Genomic DNA, 21,638 nt, shown 5'->3' with positions numbered 1-21,638 from the left:
GGATAGGCTCAAGTTCTGTGAATAACTGAGATGAAAATGGTAAGAGTCTAGTTTTACTGGACAAAGGATGGGTGAGGTGTAGGGAACGTTACTATCTAGGTGCCAACTAGGAAGTTTAAAAACCTGGAGACAGTAGGAAAAAAAAGGAAACCGCTGGAGGAGTCCAGACATATAGATGATTTATCATGATAAGAACAATCAGAGTTCTTAGCACATAGTGAAAAGGCACCTAACTTGGTGAAGAGTGGTGTTGAGGTTCCGTGACAATTGTAAGTGGTGTTTCTGACTCGTACGAATATGGTCGAGTCTGGTATCTATGAACCGCAAATGACGAGTTTGGTAAGTGTGCGCAGTTTCGCTGTGCTAACTTAAACCGTTCGTTTGTTACGTGGGCGTTTCATCTGTACCCACGGGTTCCATCTTAGATACGGCATCCATTTTGTCTCTTGCCCTCAAGTAGTCAGCGAACGGACGCTGTCCGCTTCGAGACCCTGGGACTCCCAAGATATTTGCGGAAGACACATGTCCTTTGAAAGTGTCTTTATGACGAGGGGGTTGCTACTGTAAGGCAGGTGGTGCCGCTCGAGGCTCATCTCGCCGCACGGACTTATTGTCTCAGCCGTGCATCTCATTAGGCACGTCCCTTTGATGCCTGTATCTCGTGTTTCTCGACACCTCCCCTTTTACACCCTTTCCGATCTCCCCACTGTCTCCGTCTTCCTCTGCACCTGTCTTCGTTCCTGTTTCGATCTACTTGATTGCTGATTGGAATTTGCTAATGGTGGGAAGATGGGTTTTTACAGTTGGGAACCGCCAAATGTTTCCGCACTTATGTTCCGGACCTTATGTGTTTCAAAGCGACCAAAGCGACCCCTCTGGGAGCTAGATGTGGGAACTGAGTTGTAAACCTTTTCAATGTTAGCCTATGGGTAAAAACTGTATAAAAGGAGCGATCCACATAACCAATTTGAAGCAGTCTCCCCGAATTACACTCGATGTACTTCCTGTGACTTCTGTGTTCCCTGCAGTAAATAAACCTTGACTCTTTGACGCCGAAGGAAGTGTCCCGTGTCTCTGTGACTTGTACGCCGGAACAGGTTACCCACGAAGGTTTCAGGTGTTGTGCCCTGGCACCGCTGGGTCCAAAAGAACCCAGTCCTTCAGTTGGCGCCCAACGTGGGGCTGCATCAGTGGTACCGGTCCAAGCCCGACGATCGTGAGGAACTTCGTGTGAAATCTCCGAGGGAAGGTGCACCCCGCTTCATCGATCCTGTTGTCGAAATAAGTGGCCCGAAGACTTTTCCCGCGAAGATTCCCGCCTCCTGACGGCTGCGACGGACTGCTGCCCTGACTGTAGACCTGTTTTGGCGCCTGGCGTAGACCTTGGTATAGCGAGACGATTGACGGGCCTTCCTGAGGACGCCATTGATCTTTGAGTTAAGTATTTGTGGGTCGCTCCCAGAATCCTTGGTTGTAAACACTTTAGCGAGTGTTTTTGTTGTAGACACTTTAGCGAGTGTCTTTGTTGTAAACACTAGTGGCTTTGTTGTACACGCTGTGTGAGTGTTTTTGTCGGTGACACTTTGCTAGCGTACTTTGTTGTTGTATTTGTTTGACGACTGCAGCCGCCAAAGACCGAGGGTTTTGTTCTTGCTGGGACTTGGTAAATCCCGTAACCCTTGAAGTTTGTGAAACTCGGCTAGTGTGCAAGATGCCTGGTCGCAGTACTTTGTTCAGTTGTTGTAGACCTTGTGGTGCGGATTCCCTGCTGGAGGACTCGTGTCCGATACCTCCGGTTGGAACTCCTACTTATGACTTATATAGCAAACATGGGCTAGGCCCGATTGCTTTTAACGATTATTGGATAAAATATACAAAGAAAGACGGCGATCTTCGTTGGCCACCTCACGGTAGCTTCGAAGCGTCGATCTTAGATAATTTGGAAATAAAGTTGTTCGAACGCAAATCTAGGCCGGCCATGTTTGATGCCTTTCGGTTGTGGCGCAAAGAAGCCCGACAGAAAGAGATCAGACAGAATAAACGTAGTGAGCGAGATAATGTTGCTACCATTGTGAAGAAAGCTGAGCAGTTTCAGCGTGATAAGGAGGATAAGGATAAGGAAGTGTTTGAGAGGTTGCAACGTATGACCATAGATAAATGTTATCCTGTTTTGCCTACGGAGTCGGATAAGAAGGAAGAGGCAGTTGAGGATCCTTTAATGTCCTATCTTATGAAGTCGCCACCCCCGTACGTACAGGGTACCGCAGCTCCTGTGGTCCCTGCCGTACCTGTTCTTCCACCTGTTATTCCTCCACCCGTTCCTCAACCTGCACCCGCTCTTCCGACTGTTCCTGCTCCTGTGCCTGTTTCTATTCCTACTGCTCCTCCGCTTCCACATACTCCTGCTCGCGCTACTGCTCCTGTGTTGTTAACTCCTGTTGTTGCTAACGCTTCTACTCCTCCTCTTGTTAGTTCTGTGTCTTACTCTTGTCCCTCTACTCGTAACCGTAGTTCTCCCATTGCGACAAATTTTTTCCAGTCGCTCGGACCTGTTTTTGGGTCCGCTGGTTCTGATGGTCCTCAGAGACGTAGCCAGCTTCCTGGTAATAGGGAACGCGCTGCGCTATACAATATGGCGATGGGTTGGATGGACAATCCGCAAAGAAATCCACCCCGAGTCGTTCTTGAAACATTTAGTCAATTCAACATCCCGACTCAGAGATATGTGTTTGACGAAATGTGTAAACTCCTACATGATCAGATAGCGGCTGTTGCGCCTGACGAGGTGCTGACCGCCCTGTCTAATCTTCGGCTTCAGTTCGCAACTGGACTGATAGTCGATACTAATGTCCGACGAGCTATTGAGCAGTTGCTGTCTTATCGCCTTGCTCCTATTCCTCACGCACTGTTTGTTGAGGATCTTGAACGCCAGCAAGCTGAGTCTGGCCAATATCCTATGCGTGAAGTTCCGCCGGTTTGGGTACCCGCTGATAATACTAATGTTAACGCTCCAGTGGCAGCACATTTCCAGAGAGTATGGATACATCTCCCATGGAAACGATCGGAAGTGCTTCAGGTGAAACAAACTTTGCCTGATCCTCGCAAAAATCCTGCGGGGTATTACAAAGAATTATCGCAGCTTGTGGATGCTACGGTAATGAATCTTGCCGATATTGACATGTTGTTTGGCAATGTCGTACCGCAACCGGTATGGGCCAAGATTCGTCATCAAGATCACACAAATGAATTAGGTGGTGATTGGGCTGCCATTACAGCGGCAGACGCTGGACAAGTGGCTGCTGCTAAACCCGATCAGTTGATTGCACTTCTTCCCCAGCGAATCATTACATTAATGAAAACGCTTATGCCAGCTATGAGGGTAAATTGGGACAAGTTGTCAGCCTGTAAGCAAAAGAAAGATGAGAGTGTTTCAGACTTCTTTACGAGGTTTGAGGAAACATTTGTTGATCATAGTGGACAGGATATGGGTACTGAGGGTGGACAGAGGTTGTTTGTGGATAAATTTGTATCGAACTTATTGCCCGATTTGTGCAATAAATTGAAGAATTCAGAGAGTGCGTGGGCCGTTTCTACCTCAGCTCAGATTCTGGCTACGGCACAATATTATGAAAATAGGGAGAAAGAAGAAAATGACCGAGCTGATAAAAAGACAAAAGAGCTGAAAACTAAAGTGTTGTTACAACAAGCATACCCGCCGCGTTCTAATCAGAATGCGTCTCAGCAGAATAGATCACAGTCGCAATCGAATCGATCGCAGTCGCGTAATGATTCCTCTTTCAACAGATCTTCGTTGGGGTACAATCAATGTGCTTATTGTAGACAGGAGGGACACATTAAATTTGATTGTCCTGCTTTAAATGATCGTAATAGTGGTAATTCGTCTAGAGGAGGCCGTGGTGGTTCACAGAATGCATCACGTGGTAGAGGTCGTGGTGCTCAGAACGACCGCTCTGACAACTCATCAAATTCTAATAACTGTTTCGACCAACGTGGATCATCGCAAGGACGATCTGCGCAGTACAATGTAGACGATTATTACGTCGATCAGGGAACTGACGACAGTAATTACTAGGACAGCCGAAGACAAGGAGAGGGAGTGGTATCAGTTCCGGTTGATCAGAGAGGGCCTTACGTCGCAGTTGCTACATCGGGCGTCGTTGAGCCTTTTCTGTTGGACACTGGTGCAGCGAAAAGTTCCATTATGCATTCGAAACTCCCTGGCGCACCTTTGTCTGGCTTAACAAATGTATCCGTTGGATTCTCTGGCGCCCCCGTTAGCAATCCAGTTTCACGCCCTTTGCCCCTTCAAATTGGGCCGCGTGAGCTCGAAGCTCCACTGATTTTGACCACTGGTTGTGGCGAAAATCTTTTGGGTCTGGATTTGCTTAAACGTTTGTATGCAACTTTGTATTGTTCTCCTGCGGGTGTAAAGCTTACGTTTGGGGAGAAAGTAGTCTCTCCTATGTATTTGTCTCTCGATAAGCTTCCACCGGAATTGGATTCTCTTCCTGCGTCTTTGTGGGCGACGGGTCCAAATGATGTGGGCCTGCTTGATATCTCCCCTTATGTTGTTCAGTTGAAATCAAATGTACGATTGCCACGTATTCCCCAATACCGTATCTCCCTTGATGGTGAACGAGCTTTGTTAGCGATCATCTATGATTTGATCGAGAAAGATGTTATTGAGGAGACTCGGGGAAACGTGTGCAATAGCCCTGTACTGCCCATTCTTAAACGTACTGATCCTACCAAACCGCCTGTTTATCGTTTTGTTATCGATTTACGGGAGGTGAATAAAATTGTGGTTCCTCAATTCCCTGTTGTGCCTGACATCACGGCGCTACTGACTCTGATTCCAGCTACTGCATCATGGTTTTCGGTGATTGACTTGAAAAATGCCTTTTTCAGCATCCCGATCGCCGAAGAGAGCAGGGACCTTTTCGGTTTCTCTCTTGGTGGACGTAGCTTCCGGTTCAAACGCGCTCCTCAGGGCTACTGTGAAAGTCCGTCTATTTACAGTCAAGCCTTGAAGGGTCAACTGGATGCGTTTAGGTTGCCGGTTGGTGCGGCCCTAATTCAATATGTCGACGACTTATTGGTGGCTGCTGATACTCAGGACATTTGCAAAATTGCTACGGTGTCATTGCTGCAACATCTCTGTGAGTTGAATCACAAGGTGTCACCTTCTAAACTCCAATATTGTTGTCAAGAAGTAACCTATCTAGGTCACTTATTGTCAAAGGAGGGAAGGAGATTGACCCCAGAGAGAATTGCAGCGATTGCACGAATGGCTGTGCCACAAACCCAAAGAGATGTACGTGCCTTTTTAGGTATTACGTCGTACTGCAGGCAATGGATTCCAAATTTTTCATTGCTAGCGAAACCATTGGTGGCTCTTACGTGCAAGGATGTTTCAACTCCTTTACCATGGACGGAAGAATGTCAGAAAAGTTTTTCTGAACTACGTGATTCATTGTGTTCGGCTCCTGTGTTAGGTACCCCTGACTACAGTAAACCGTTCACGTTATATGTTCACGAGAGAGAAGGCTGTGCGTTGAGTGTCTTAACGCAACCTTTTGGTGATAAGCAACGTCCATGTGCATATTTTTCCTCGACCTTAGACCCAGTAGCTAGAGCATTGCCGAGTTGTTTGAGAGCAACTGCGGCAGCTGCGGTCTCCATCCGACAATCAGCAGGATTGGTCATGGATAATATGCTCACGGTGATGGTTCCGCATGCAGTCGATACTCTTTTGAATCGAACGAAAACTCAGCACTTGACGAGTGCGAGGTTGTCTGGGTACGAATTGACGCTTTTGGCAAGCCACATTCAAATAAAACGTTGTAATGTCCTGAATCCGGCAACTTTGTTACCGATTAGTGCAGAGTCAGATCAAGTAACAGAACATGACTGCTACTTGCGTACAGAAGAGGAAACAAAAGGTCGAGTGGACCTTAAAAACACCCCATTGGAAGACCCTGACGGCACTTTGTATGTGGATGGGTCATGTTTTAAATTGCCGAATGGTGATGTGACTACTGCTTATGCTGTTGTGACGTTGAATACTGTTGTTGAGACTGCGAGATTGAATCAGAATTCTGCCCAAGCTGCAGAGCTGATTGCTCTTACTAGAGCATGCGTGTTAGCGAAAGGTAAGCGTGTGAATGTGTACACCGATAGCCAGTACGCTTTCGGTGTAGCGCATAGCTTTGGACGATTGTGGCGAGAGCGTGGTTTCTTGACGTCACACGGCACGAAAATACAGCATGGCCAGCTTGTGAATGATCTTTTGGATGCATTGACTTTGCCTGCTCAAGTTGCGATTGTTAAGTGTAGTGCACATCGTAAAGTGACGGATGATGTTGGTCGTGGTAACGCGTTTTCAGATGAGATTGCTAAGGAGACTGCCCGGAACCTTAGCACTCGAATGTATGTGACGAGTTCGGTTAGGTGGCCTACAGAATCGAGTATGTGTGAGAATACTATAGAGAGCGTGAAAGCAATTCAGAATGAGGCCACCGATACGGAAAAGACGAAGTGGAAAGAAAGTACGGGAAAGTTGGATGTGAATGGTTGTTGGATTGATTTGTCGGATCAGAAAAGATGGATGTTGCCTGATGCGTATGTGCTGGCCGTTGTGACAATGGCACATGGGTTAGCACATATCAGCGCGAAAGGCATTTGCAAGTTGTTGTCGCCTGTGTGGAAGAATGATGGCATTACAAAGTGTGCTGAACGTCTGGTGAAGAATTGTATGGTGTGTATAATGTACAATCCTGGCAAAGGAACCCCAACTCCCCCTGGCAGTTTTGCTCCTCCTTCGTATCCCTTTGAGGTGATTCAATTGGACTTCATCCATATGGAGCGATGCAATAACTTGAAATATGTTTTGGTTGTGGTTTGCGCATTCTCCCGATGGATTGAGGCCTATCCCCTCAAAGACAATACTGCTTTGTCTACTGCGAAAATCCTACTGAAGGAATACTTTCCTCGGTATGGAATGCCTAGAGTCGTGTGGTCAGATAACGGAAGTGAGTTTGTTGGAAGTGTGATGAAGAATGTGTGTAAGGGCCTTGGAATTAATCAGAAATTCCATAGCGCCAATCATCCTCAGTCAGCTGGATTGGTTGAAGGGTACAATGGTACCCTTAAACTAAAGCTAGCGAAGATTCAGGCTACGACTGGACTTTCGTGGCCTGACGCTTTGCCTCTAGCATTACTGTCAACTAGGGCGACTGTACACTCCCGAATAGGGCTTAGTCCCTATGAAATAGTGTTCGGCCGTCCTGCGAATGTGTGGGGGGTTCCTAGGCCAGGTATATTCGTTGATCTTGAGTATCCGATGTTGATTGACTACTTACATGACTTGACTGCTAAACTGAGGTTAATTCATCAACAGGTTTACGACGCCTTGCCGACGCAGACGGAGGGTCCAGGCCACCAGCTCCAGCCCGGTGATTGGGTTGTCACCCGTAATTTCTCACGCAAGAAGAATCTGGACCCCCGTTTTGTTGGACCTCACCAGGTGCTCCTGGCCACGAGGACTGCCGTTCGTCTTGAGGGGCGGAAGAATTGGGTACATGCTACCCATTGTAAACGAGTCCCTATTCCTTTACCGGCAGACCCGTGGGTGAGGAAAGGCATTGCGTCAACAGAAGCAGAGACATTGCCGGCGTTTGTACCTTTTAGCGACGCACAACTCATTGGTGGACACTCAGCGCAGCAGAAAGCCACTGTTGGAACATTGTCAGCAAAAGACTCAAGATCAAATCAACAAACTGATCAGCAGGACGCTGTCTCTTCAACGGATCCTTTGTTCGACGAGCAGACACGTCCCGGGAAACATCGATATTCTTTGCGTTCTCGCATTAAGGACTAATAAAATTTCTTGCTTTGCTGAAATTGATAACTGTAATATCCTCGTTTCCCCTGATCAACTTTGAACATTTCGTATCATTGAAAATTGTTCTGTACATACATCAAGCTTCTTCCTTGTATCTTTTTCCTTCCACAGCTGAATTATTGTGCTAAATAAATACATATTGTGTATTGAGGGCCGTAGGGCCGCGCGCGTACTTCCTTCTGGACAGTAGGTCTTGACGCTAGGTTAAAGGCCGTCGGTTCCTAGGAACTCCTAGGGATTGACCATTGCTGCACAGAACGAAGTGCGTCAAGAAACGTTGCGGACGGTCATAGGGAAATGGCATTTTCAAAGCTGAACGATTTGGAAGGAGCTCAGGCGTATAGAGTCAAACTGCAGAAACTCAGTCGTACTAAATGTTTTGTATTCCAATTGTTTGTATTGTTCTTAACTGCTTCTGCATTCTTGGCGGGTGGGGTGTATTATGCTATGTCTTACTTTTTACTTCCTACCCCTACTCCTACTCCTTACCCTAATCTTACTCTTACTGCTACTACTGCTTCTCCCCATTCCTTTCACATTTTACCGGAACACGAACAGGCTAGACGTGTAGAATTCCGCAACAATTCCTTTATCCAGCTCCTCCATCAGCATCAGTTAGTGGTTAACACTACTAATTGTTGGGTGTGTGGGTTGATGCCACATACTACGGGTAAGGGAATTCCATATCTGGTGTTACCGTATAGTTCCCAAGGGTCAGCTCGAGCATTCCAAACAATGCTTCGAAGCGCACTAGGTTTCCACCCCACTCCAGAACAACGTTCCCCCAAACCTGGTCCTACCTCGTACCAGTGGGTGCTATCGATGGCAATAGAGGATATGGAAGATGAGATCCATGATGCTTTTCTCATCCCTAAGGAAGAGGTACAAGCCTATAGGGTCCTGAGTAGAGGGGAATATAGTATGTTCGCTAATGAAAAGCAGCTTAAAAGCTCGCCTCCAATATGGGTCGTACCCCACACTGGTAATCTTTGTCTTGTGGGTCGTGGCTCGCAAGCCTCACTTGGAGTAAGTGCTTGCATTGAAAGTTACGTTCTGCCAATGTCCCCGACCCCTGTGTTTCTGGCTGCCAAGGGTACGTACTTCATCTGTCATGATCGTGCATATACATGGTTGCCCTTAGACTTCATGGGCTCATGTTTTGTTGCAAATCTGTTGCCTCCGACGTTCACTGTAGATGCCGATTACCATAAGACTAGAGTTGTACGAGGCGTAATTAGCGAAGAGGATACTGCCGGTCAAGAGGCAGGAGACTTTTTCAAGGGTTTCCTCCCGTTTTGGGGACCTATGGTTAATAGTAGGAACCTGAGACATTTGACTCGAGTGGTAGAATCGACAGCTAATGTTACTGCCAGTGCCCTTGGTAATATCACCACAGAACTTCAGGCGGAGAGACTTATGACGTTACAAAACCGTATGGTTTTAGATGTCGTCTTGGCAGATCGCGGTGGGGTATGTAAAGTGATCCATTCGAGCTGTTGCATTTTCATACCTGATAATGCTCCTACTGTCTATCAAGCCATCTCGAAGTTGCATAAGATCTCCGAATCCATACACGTGGATGTAGGGGATTGGACGCTACTTGGTTGGTTTTGGGGCCTGATGTCGACTTGGGGTTGGAAGATTCTGATGATCATCGGAGTTGTGGTAGTGTTCCTGTTCACGTGTTGCCTTTGTGTGCAGTGTGGTCCTGCCTTATGTGGCCTCTGTGCTACAACGTGTATGAGACAACCACCTGTTACCAAGGGGACTCGGTTGGACAAGGCTATGCTACAGCGACATCTTGATGGTCTGATGAATATCGAATATGATTCCGACTAGTGCTTGCCTACATGAGGGCAAAAGGAGCGTCTGAGGTTCCGTGACAATTGTAAGTGGTGTTTCTGACTCGTACGAATATGGTCGAGTCTGGTATCTATGAACCGCAAATGACGAGTTTGGTAAGTGTGCGCAGTTTCGCTGTGCTAACTTAAACCGTTCGTTTGTTACGTGGGCGTTTCATCTGTACCCACGGGTTCCATCTTAGATACGGCATCCATTTTGTCTCTTGCCCTCAAGTAGTCAGCGAACGGACGCTGTCCGCTTCGAGACCCTGGGACTCCCAAGATATTTGCGGAAGACACATGTCCTTTGAAAGTGTCTTTATGACGAGGGGGTTGCTACTGTAAGGCAGGTGGTGCCGCTCGAGGCTCATCTCGCCGCACGGACTTATTGTCTCAGCCGTGCATCTCATTAGGCACGTCCCTTTGATGCCTGTATCTCGTGTTTCTCGACACCTCCCCTTTTACACCCTTTCCGATCTCCCCACTGTCTCCGTCTTCCTCTGCACCTGTCTTCGTTCCTGTTTCGATCTACTTGATTGCTGATTGGAATTTGCTAATGGTGGGAAGATGGGTTTTTACAGTTGGGAACCGCCAAATGTTTCCGCACTTATGTTCCGGACCTTATGTGTTTCAAAGCGACCAAAGCGACCCCTCTGGGAGCTAGATGTGGGAACTGAGTTGTAAACCTTTTCAATGTTAGCCTATGGGTAAAAACTGTATAAAAGGAGCGATCCACATAACCAATTTGAAGCAGTCTCCCCGAATTACACTCGATGTACTTCCTGTGACTTCTGTGTTCCCTGCAGTAAATAAACCTTGACTCTTTGACGCCGAAGGAAGTGTCCCGTGTCTCTGTGACTTGTACGCCGGAACAGGTTACCCACGAAGGTTTCAGGTGTTGTGCCCTGGCACCGCTGGGTCCAAAAGAACCCAGTCCTTCAGTGTAGAAGTACAGAGATTAAATTGTGATGCTGTGGATTTCGTGATAAATGAAAACGTGGATAAAGGTGATGAATGAAGAGGAGTGGTGGCAGGCAGGGAACTGGGGGAAACATAAACCAAAGATGGCAAGAAGGAGAATTTAAAACAAATATATGAAAGGACTGATACACAGCTTAAAAATAAGCCACAATATGGTCAACGACAGGTCTGAGGTGCATAAGAAAGGCGATCGATGCAGGAAACTGCCACATTAATGGTATACAACACAACATTCCATATAAGAAAAAGCAAAGGAATGAGTTGTGCAGCTTGTCTATTGTTTGTGAATGAGGTAGACAAGTGGTATGAGCTTTGAAAAGAGATCTGATGGGTGATAAAGGTACTAAACGAGGCGGGCAGGTAAAATGACAAAAGGCTGAGCCATAAAGCTGGCAGGTTTGCTGGGAAAGAAGCATTTTAACTTACCGGTATAGTTTGCAGAGTAGCTATTTGGGTCTAAAAACTTCTTAACCAGCTCATAATTACACAGTATGTGATTTGTAGTGATAAAATTCAGATAGTTTTGAAGTCCCTTCTGTCTCTCTGCTATGAATTCACGGTCCATATTTCCAAGGAGTTTTTTCGGAGGAAGAGGTAGACTTAAACCTGAGATCTTAAAAAAAAAAAAAAGATTAAGATAAAAGCATGTTGGAGCTGTCTTCACTGTGTAGGACACACTACAAAGAAAGAAACACTTAAACAACACTACAATATTTTATTAATTTTATGATTAATATCTTATTTCAAGACAAATGCAGCACTTTTAAGATTTAAAATTTAGCAGTAAACGCATCAAGCGCAATTCAGTTTACATATCAAGATAAGTGTACTCCTGACATCCAATTGGCTGCGAGCTAACCAAAGAAAAACGTGTTAATTGTTGACTGCTTGGTATGGTTAAATGAGCCCACCCTTATGTCACATGCTTGTTATCTAAAACAGAAGGACATATTTTTTCAAAAAAAAGGTTTTAACTTACACGAACCATAAGCTATGTCTATACAAAACCGGAGATCTTAATATTGTGTGGCACTACACTTAAAACCAACACACTTGATTGGCCTGTCAGTGTGGGGTTATCTTGGGCAAGAGCTCTCAATGTAAAACAGGCATTGGCAAAGCCAATCGGTCTCGGCAATGCCAAAACTATGGGTATTGTCAATGTGGAATGCATAGCTGAAGCTGTCTGGACCTCATGTCTTGAAACCCTTCACTGGAGAAACCCATATCTCAATTGTACCTGTACGGTGCTAATTAAATATGCTGGATACAAAAACACCTTTTGTCTTGGTTTAGCTGGTGTGCAGCATGGCGTCTGTTGCATTTGAAGTTGATGATGGATGTGAGGACACCAGCTATGTTTTGCTTTCAAGCAGCTAGTGTGTGTAACTCATTCAGGTCAGGTTTTTACTTTGCATTCTATGACTAGTTACTACAAGTCGCTCAGATGTGCTAGTAAGGACTGCTAGTTTCTCAGTCCCAATGTGGATACTTATCACTATCAAAGGAGAGAGAGAGGACTAGGTAGCTAGTCCGTATCCCCGGGGTTTTATATGTGAGATCAAAAAGGACTAGCTTATTTGTGAATTTGCATAGACTCAAGACTGTAAGACAGGGTACAAACCCTTTTGGTTGTTCATGAAGCCCTCACCCACCAACCTGGTTAGTGGCATGCTTCATCATCGGGCCTACCCAGTGACACAGAGTGTGTCCCGGGCGTGCTTCGACGCCTGAATACAGCGGAGCAGGTATGTTTCTGAGTGTGCAGTGTAGTGACGTGAAAGTGAAAATTTTAAAGCTATACAGGGATCCCAGTACCCGAGGGTAAATTATATTTTAATAACTGGGTCACTGTTAGCATTAAAAAAGGCTGTTGGATGTTATAGGTGGGTTAATTAGGGTCTCCTACATCCAGGTGTGGTCTACATGTTTCAGCCAGGCCTTTATGATTAAAACTGGCTTTCCTCAGGACCAAAGTATGTAGGTGCAAAGTACTTAATTTTAAGTGATTGTGTAATTTTGAAAAATGTGTAGCACTCGCAAAGGTGCTTTACATGTGTGAGGGGTGGTGATTGTGGATACTAACAGACCATCCATTCTGATATAATAAAATATGTGTCTGTAAGTAAAATATGGTGTGGTTAATCACTAAGATAGTACACAATCCACATAGAAGAAAATATGTGGGAACCTAACGTGAGACAAATTCTGAAGTCTCCTCTCGATTTCATACATGCCATCAGACCTAATCCGCCTGAAATGGCTTCTGCTTCAACAGAAGTCAATGGGGAAAATGCCTTCCCTTGATATTGAAAACAATCTCCCACTTTCCTTTTTAAAATGTTGGCATGTATGTATTGTGCGTTTATCCCATGTCAAGCATAAGTAGCTCAGCCAGTTGTTTCACTTTGAATTGCATTCTGGTACTCGTTTTGACGTTTCCTTATAAAGAGGAAACTACATTTCCCTGAAAAAGAACACAGCTAGCGATACAGCTTAAATCGGAACCCTGCAAACATCACACAAAAGCAAATCATAAACATACGATGGGCACACATATTCTTACCGATAGCCTGCCAGCTACGCTCCTGGTACAAGTACCCCAGCCAGTAAATTCTTCATAAAGTGTGCAGTGCAAGGGGGATTCATAAAAAGTGATCCAAACGCAACTCAAGGCTCATGCATGGACTCAAGAGAGGATTTAGGTTCCCAGATAAGTTATCCAACCACTCCATTGACCCGGCTAGGCCCCTTTGGTCTGTTGGATGGCACGTGCAGGTAGGGGTCAGCGGTATTTGTAGTTTAAGAAGTTTTGTGGAGGATGGTTGGGGTGCGCAGCATGAAATATAAGTAGAAATAGGTGGGACCTGAATGTAGAATGCATTGCCTGGCTAGGGAGACAGCAGTCATTCCAGTTTCATTTAGTAATATACATTTTTATTCCAAACATGATTACATTTTCAGTAGTTCAAAATGGTATACGCTGATTCTCCAATCCTTCATATTTAAATGTTTGTGCTATGGGCTAGTTGTTCTTGTTTATTTCTTGTTATGCCTGGAGGTTTCCCAAAGAAGACTTAACTATAATGCACATTCACACTGAGAAAGTGATCCAAGAGCCATCAGTACACACCCACCCGAGTAGCACCCGTGCCGCCTGCAGCTGATACAGATGAAGGGGCCTATGATTTTGTTTCTTTTCCGGGGAGAACCGCCTAGATTAGTAGTCTGCCTTCCTCTTTTGTACCGGAGCCTATACTCAGGAGGAGGGAGGTGAGCCACTGGCTAAGAGTTCAGATTACTATATCTGCAGAGAGAATGAAGTAACATGATGTGGGCGGGTGGGAGGAGCCGGAGCATGTGAAAACAGGAGCACTCATACGGAGTGCTCCAAGACAGAGAAAAAAAGTAGCTCCCAAAACAGGAGCAGTGAATAGCCACAAGTACTTTGTCCATGCTCTGGAGGAGGGATAAACACAAGAAGAGGCATGACGCATGCATGACATGGACATACAGAAACAACGGATAGGAGAGCAACTTTGGAGTGGACAAATAGCAAGCCTATCGGCAGGTTGATGCCCACAGATTGTTTACAACATGTCTCGAAGAGACAGAGCTTGTGCTGTCTAGCCTAGACCTAAAAAAGTGCCATGTTTGACACAGATCTCTCATTTACTTCTCAAGTCAAGGAGTTAAGTTTCAGCACACTAAGCTTTGGAAAACCTCCCATATTTTTAACCCAACTAAAAATAGATTGGAACTACTCAGGTAGCGTTAAATGGGAGATTAGATTCAAGTAATATTAACTACAAAGACCTACAGAAAACACACTATCAGGTTGCAGAGAGTGCAGACTCAGACAGCAAGACTAAGGGGTCAATTACAATGTCGTTCGGAAAGGCTCCGAATCGGGTCTGCCAAATCACATTCGGAACCAGTCTTTCTGACCGATTCGGAAAGCTTTCCGAACGACCAATTACGATGTTCAGAAAGCGTTCGGATCGGACTCGGTTACGGATGGCATTCGGAGGAACCGAGTCATTCGGAGACTACTTGTACAGGTCAATGGTCCGAGTTTCTGACCGAGCGATTACAATGTCAGATTCCGACAGCCTCGGTTGTTCCGACACAAATCGGCTGTCACAATCTGACTTTGGGGGAAGTAGCAGGCCCTACTTCACCTGGAGCCTTTGAAATGGAGCCCGTGGGTGTACCCAAGGGACCTCTCTTTGCAACCATGTACAGTGTGGCAGGCACCATGGGGTGCCCGTCACACGGTGCACGATTTTCCGCAGGCATCCCTTTCTTCAATGGGAGACTGTGTATTCGGTCGTAATACAGGATCCCATTGAAGTCAATGGGAGTCTGACTAAATGGTATGCAGAACCATCGTAATCGGTCGTTCGGACTCCCCGAATCCGATTCGGTCAGAAACCATTCCGAAACCGATTCGGTCGGAATGCTTTCCGAACAACATTGTAATCAACCTCTCTCTTAATCTATGGAAACAGGAATGTTTAAGAAAACCCTCTGACATCTTTAACCCCAAAACAGAGTTGAACTACTTTGGTCTTGCTAAAGATGAGCCGTGATACTTGAAACATCATCTACGGAGACCTTATCAAAAACAAATCAGTACAGTGCTTAATAAGACAACATGACTACGTCTTGAGCTGCGGAAAAAGGATGATGTTCAAGTTGTGTTTAAATGATTCCACCCACTCCCAGTGGAATTCTGAATTAAATTCAAGATTCTGTGCATCGCAAATAAAGCTCAATAGATGCAAAGGCCCGGGAGAACAACAGAACACTGAAATGATATTGCCCCTAATTTGAGGCCAGAAAGAAACCATTCACAGTTCAGCAAAATTCTGAAGGCTGTTCAGGTTGGCAATAACATGAAAACCTCAAAAACAAGGTGAAGACTGAGAACACAGGAATTGAGATGTGCTGTCACAGCCACTGGGGCTTGTAACTACCTTTTTAGCCTACCCAAGAATAGCTGTTCATAGAGCATGCTGCAAGGTGACATTACAAAGACCGTAAATAATTTAAATAAATTTGTGTAGGTTTCACCGCTGCCTTGATTGCAACTCATGCAATATATATTCAGTGCATATACTGCAGCTGTATGATATTTTATGCATATTGTAAAACTTTTTTTCTGAGGTGTGCCAATATACCAAGGACTCTCAGCACAGATCCATAACAAGTAGGAGAGTTTGTCTACATAAGAGGCAGTCTTACAAATTCTTCATGAAAATACTAAAAACTATTCCTTTGTTACTGTCTAGGACAGTTTGAGAGAGATTTGTGCACATTACACAAATGAACATGTCAGATCAATAAAGAGATTTTGAAATACTGTTGTCACTGTACTCTTTGATATTGTTTCATCTGCGCAAATTTGCATAATGACTTGGACAATGGTCTGAAGCAGTTGAGTAGAGCTGGAGTTCCTACTCTTAAACTGGCAGGAAGTAGAAAGACTGCTTCAACTACAAATCAAAAAAATTTGAAGTCAAGGTTCCTTAACACTACAGGCAATAGCCTCTGGTCACACCAATCTGATTTGAGATCCGCAAACCTATGTCGCCTGGGCGGATATTCTAATCTATTGTTTAGCAAATAAAGAAGGTGGCAAGGATTTCTGGAACATCCTGAAGAGGCACCATAGGCAGATATGCTATAAGGTGTTATATTTTAGAGCTTTGCTATGACTTTCTCCACGAAGTCTCATTAACAGGCAATTAAACACAGCCTCAAATAATGAATGTTTATTTAGTTGCGCAGACATATAAAATGGAGGGTGATCTCCAAACGTTATGCTTGAGGGAAGCAGTGGAAGGGTCAGAATGACAGTCAATGGCTTTCGATTTAGTGTCGGACATGAGGCTACCATGTTTTTTAATGGAAGAGTCAAAGGGTGAGAAAGTGGTGGACGATTGTGGCGGTGGATGTGCTTGCTCGAGCAGTGTCGCTACTTAACAAAAGATCTGCATCACATCACAACAGCTGCATGCAGTACACAAAGTAATGGCCGGAAGCACCAAACCTGGGAAATAGAATAAATTGTTAGGCGGCGGGATCACATTTCTCAAGTCTGTATTAAACTCAGGAGTTGTAAAAGTCTGTATGCATGCATGTGTGGATGCAGGTTTTTTTTGTATAGCACAAACTCAGCCAAAAGGTAGCGGAGAACTGTACATAGTCAAAGGCAAAGATACAGTCAACAAGAAGTTGGAGGAGTAGCTGGTTTTGAGAGCGAATGTTGACTAACTGTATTGTGACGTAGGGTTCTTTAAAGAGGTGTGCCTTCAACTCTTTCTTAAATTGAAACAGGGTTGAGGCAGGCCTGATGGCAGTCAAGATACCTGGTGTAAAGATGGAGAAGGCCTGCTAGCTTATGTTTTTTCTGCTTTGCAAAGTTCGTTGAAAAAAACAGTGAAAAGCTCAACAAAAAGACTCCATTATTTAACCCCTTCACTGCGGCGGCTATTCCGCCGCAGTGCTAAGGGGGTGGGGCGGCCGCGCGGCGGCCGCATGCTGGTGACGGAACCACTCCGTCACCAGCGTCGGTGGCGCTGTGCTTATGAAGGAGCGGTTCCGTCATGGCCCGCCCTGCTCAATGGAACGCTCAGCGCAGGCGCGGAATTCGCGCCGCGCAGGTGCTCCAAGCGGGCCATGACGGAACCGCTCCGTCATCAGCACAGCGCCACCGCAGCTGATGATGGAGCGGTTCCGTCATCTGCAGGCAACGGGTTAATTATCTGAAATCTTGCCTCAGTAGAATACGATACTTGCTGATGTTACTGGACCAACAACATAACTAGGACTGTAGTACGTTACTGGGTCTGAGTTATCTTGGCCAGCAACAACTTCATGCTGGCTTATTGAATAGACACAACAAAGGACATTTTTATTCAAGGTTTCGTCTTCCACCTTTTTTAAATACATTTATGCTTAGTAGGGAACAGAAAAAAAGGGTTTGCCTTTAAAAAGATGTTTTCCTAGTGTTCTACTTTCCATAACATGTTTTAAACAGATTTGCATCAATCCCGACTTTAAGGTTAATTAATACTCAGTGAATAAGAGGATCTGGTAAGTGGTATTTACCAGTAATAATGCAGCAAGACAATTGTGAAGGAACATTATTATTATTTACTTATTTATTAAATATATGCACAGTTATTAAAAACCATTACATAGATAAGAAACTTTTTTAAAAAGTACAATAACTCAAGTCAATGCAGGTCATAGGGCCCCAAAATGTATCAAAGAGATTCATTAACACCAAATCAGTGTGCATTAAAAATGTTTTTAAATTAAAATTAAACAAACAAAATAATACAACTTAATACTCTATTAATGAAGCCATTGCGTACAAAGACGTGGAGAATATTTTGAGATTTATAGCTACTTATGTTGCTGCTAATTCATAAAATCAAGTCTCTAGGGTAAAAATGCAGCAATGGAATGCTAAAAGACGCGATATGGGTCAGGGAGCCAATGGTCAGGTTAGTGTGGTGGTAATGTTGTATTCAAAGTTTTCAAGAGACCAGTGCCGGTTCCTCTTTTAGTCTCTTTGTTGCGCAAGACAGGAATTTGACAAAGTGCGCGGGTGGTCAGAGATCAGTGGCTAGCAGAGACTCAATCCCTGCTCTTCTAGATGTTCTGATTCGTCTGGTTAACAAAATCCAGTTCAGCCAATATCTACGCTCCGTCAGGAGAGAAGTGCCGGCACATGTTATGTGTTTGATGGTTTCCCAGAGACAGCTGCATAACCAAAATGTATTCCGGTCATCCGGGTTCTGCCATCTTCTGCCAGATCTAGAGTAGGTAACTGATGATCTGCTGTTTCACCATTGAAGAGAAGCCAGCTGCCAGATCGGGTTGAAAGTGCAGGGCCTTGTAACAGTTTATGACCATATAAGCGTATGAACGCTTTGCAGGTGATGGACAGAATGTGGATCAATGTCACACATTCACCCCAGTCCAAAGATCTGGGCCCAAATCCATCGTTTTTTTGCACTCCACACCACCCTGGGTTAGACAATGGCGATATGCAAATCAGCTCCGACCTTGATCCACATTCGGTCCATCACCTGTTTTGTTTGCAATACCGCCATAAGTGCGCTGGGGATGCTCAGACGTGGGTCCCAGGCACTCCACACCACTGGAGTCAAGCTAGCCGGGCTGATGCGAGGTGTTACCTCGAAACCGGTCCGGTCCTCGGATGCTTGATTCCGTTCTGGGAAGGACATGGCTTTTGTAGTTCGGACTGGACTGTTCCCATGGGGCACAGGGTCAGAGCTGATTTGCATATCGCCATTGTCTAACCCAGGGTGGTGTGGAGTGCAAAAAAACGATGGATTTGGGCCCAGATCTTTTGACTGGGATGAATGTGTGACATTGATCCACATTCGGTCCATCACCTGTTTTGTTTGCAATACCGCCATAAGTGCGCTGGGGATGCTCAGACGTGGGTCCCAGGCACTCCACACCACTGGAGTCAAGCTAGCCGGGCTGATGAGAGGTGTTACCTCGAAACCGGTCCGGTCCTCGGATGCTTGATTCCGTTCTGGGAAGGACATGGCTTTTGTAGTTCGGACTGGACTGTTCCCATGGGGCACAGGGTCAGAGCTGATTTGCATATCGCCATTGTCTAACCCAGGGTGGTGTGGAGTGCAAAAAAACTATGGATTTGGGCCCAGATCGTTTGACTGGGATGAATGTGTGACATTGATCCACATTCGGTCCATCACCTGTTTTGTTTGCAATACCTTAGATGCCAAGCGCGGTCGGCTGACCTTCAGCACATGCTTTGGGCGTGCCCGGATATTGCCTGTTTCTGGCAATTGGTACACACCCTATTAGCTACAGTTACAGAGCCAACAACACTCAACTCATAATAAATAAAAAGATCTTCTGAAATGTACTTAAGACCAGAGTGCCAAATAGCTGTGCATCCCTACCGTATAGGGCTTCTGAGCCGTATGAAAGATCAGTTTTTCCCTGATTACCTCTAAATGCTTTGAGGACACAGGCAGGTGCTTTGCCAATTTTATAAAAGGCGTCAAGCAGGGATCCTGCCCCGTTACAAATTTATTTTTGGTGTGATAGGAAGGATCCTCAGATTTCAATTTGGACACCCAGATACATATAGATCTTATCTTTGGGGATCTTGCTGCCGTTTAGGAGCCACTCGCCCCCCTCTTTGATTTTGTAACCTATAATCATTATTTTAGTCTTCTGTAGATTTACCCCAAGATGGCTCTTGATGGAATATGAATGTACAATGAATGTTTAACTGTATCTGCAGGCCTTTTTTTGTATGGCTCATCAGGAGTGTGTAGTATGCGTTGAACAAACCGCCAAAATGCTTTCTGTCTAGTTTGAGAGAATGGGGCGGAAGGCTGGCAGGCTGCGGGCCTTGCCAGGCTAAGAGTCAGTAGGTAAACATTGCCATTAGCTGGTTTTTGGCATGCAAGTATAGTTGCTACTAAGGTCTTCCATGTGCTGATGGAATTTTGGGAGTTAGCCAAAGACATGGTTTGGAAAGCTTTGAGCACTGACTTAATTGAACTTGCAATGGAGTCCTTCAAAAATAACCTCTTCAGATTCATTGTGCGAGGTGTGGATCCCAGAATCTGGGCTACTTTCTGAGTTGGGATATCAAGGTTCATTTTTATGTGCTGTGGAAAATGATCACTTTCTGAACGCTGGTGTATTATAAAAATGTCGAAGAGGGAAAACAGTGGCCCATTCACAAGTGTGTAATCGAGGATTGACTTTGAGCTTGCAATACAATGTGTGGGACAAGGAGGCTGGTTGTCCTTCGTTCCGCCATTAAGGGCTCTTAGGCTGTGGAAGGCACAGTGGTTTGTGAATGATTCGCCTAGATTATCTTTTTTTTAATGTTTTGGTCTTCCTTGGAAGGATTTCCCCTAGTGAAAATCTATGTAGTTAGTATCTCATATTGTGATTGTTAAAGGAGAAAAAAAATTAGTCAGCCCAGTGGAGGATTAAATCTGGTGCCTGACCAACTTCAGACAATGTAGTACATTTTGCCCATTTCTTCCTCTTCGACCACCCAACAGTGTATGTAGTGAGTAAGAAGCTTGGCACCAGACACTGGGGTAAGCTACTTTGCCAATGGCGAGGAACTTAAAAGGTGCCATCTCCTCCTCCTACTACAACACCCCCTGCATGCTTCGCAGGATCTACAAGTGGATCCCGACCGAAACAAGAAGAACGGTGACACAGGCCCTCGTCAGCAGCAGACTGGACTAGGGCAACGTACTCTACGCAAGAATCCCAGCCAAACACCTACAACTACTATAACGCATTCAAAACGCCTCCGTCCGACTGATCCTCAACGTCCCCCGCCGCAGCCACATCACCCCCCACCTGAGAGACTTACACTGGCTCCCCGTCGACAAGTGGATCACCTTCAAGCTCCTCACCCACGCACACAAAGCACTTCACAACGCCGGACCAGCCTACCTGAACAGCAGACTCAGCTTCCACATCTCCACCCGCCAGCTCCGCTCCACCAGCCTCGCCCTCGCCGCTTTCGCCCGCATCCAACGAACGACCTCCGGAGGCAGATCCTTCGTCTACCTCGCCGCCAAGACCTGGAACACCCTCCCTACCCACATACGGCAGACCCAAGACCTACTCGCCTTCAGAAGACTCCTCAAGACCTGGCTCTTCGAGCAGTAGCAGCACCCCCCTCTCCCCTCAGCACCTTGGGACCCTCACGGGTAAGGAGCGTGCTTTACAAGTACTTTGATTGATTGGAAGGGCAATCAATCAGTTATGCTAGTTTTAAATGACTGAACTACCACACCACTACTGGTACTTGTTATGTTCGATGGCTTTCTGAAGTT

At 45.5% G+C, this 21,638-nt stretch overlaps 1 protein-coding gene across 4 annotated transcripts in view; it reads right to left on the bottom strand.

Annotated features, from left to right (window-relative positions):
- Window positions 1–21,638, bottom strand: part of PXK (PX domain containing serine/threonine kinase like) — a 363,685-nt gene that overhangs the window by 178,350 nt on the left and 163,697 nt on the right. For all 4 annotated transcript variants that reach the window (XM_086939058.1, XM_086939056.1, XM_086939057.1 and 1 more), the window contains exon 4: window positions 11,173–11,359. In XM_086939058.1, the coding sequence (XP_086795184.1) occupies window positions 11,173–11,359 (187 nt within the window). The remainder of the gene's footprint in view (window positions 1–11,172; window positions 11,360–21,638) is intronic.

This window comes from Lissotriton vulgaris, chromosome 9 (genome assembly GCF_964263255.1).
Source record: "Lissotriton vulgaris chromosome 9, aLisVul1.2, whole genome shotgun sequence".
Lineage (NCBI taxonomy): Eukaryota > Metazoa > Chordata > Amphibia > Caudata > Salamandridae > Lissotriton > Lissotriton vulgaris.
The sequence above is the reverse complement of the archived record's forward strand: the minus strand, read 5'-3'. Positions and strand labels throughout refer to the sequence as shown.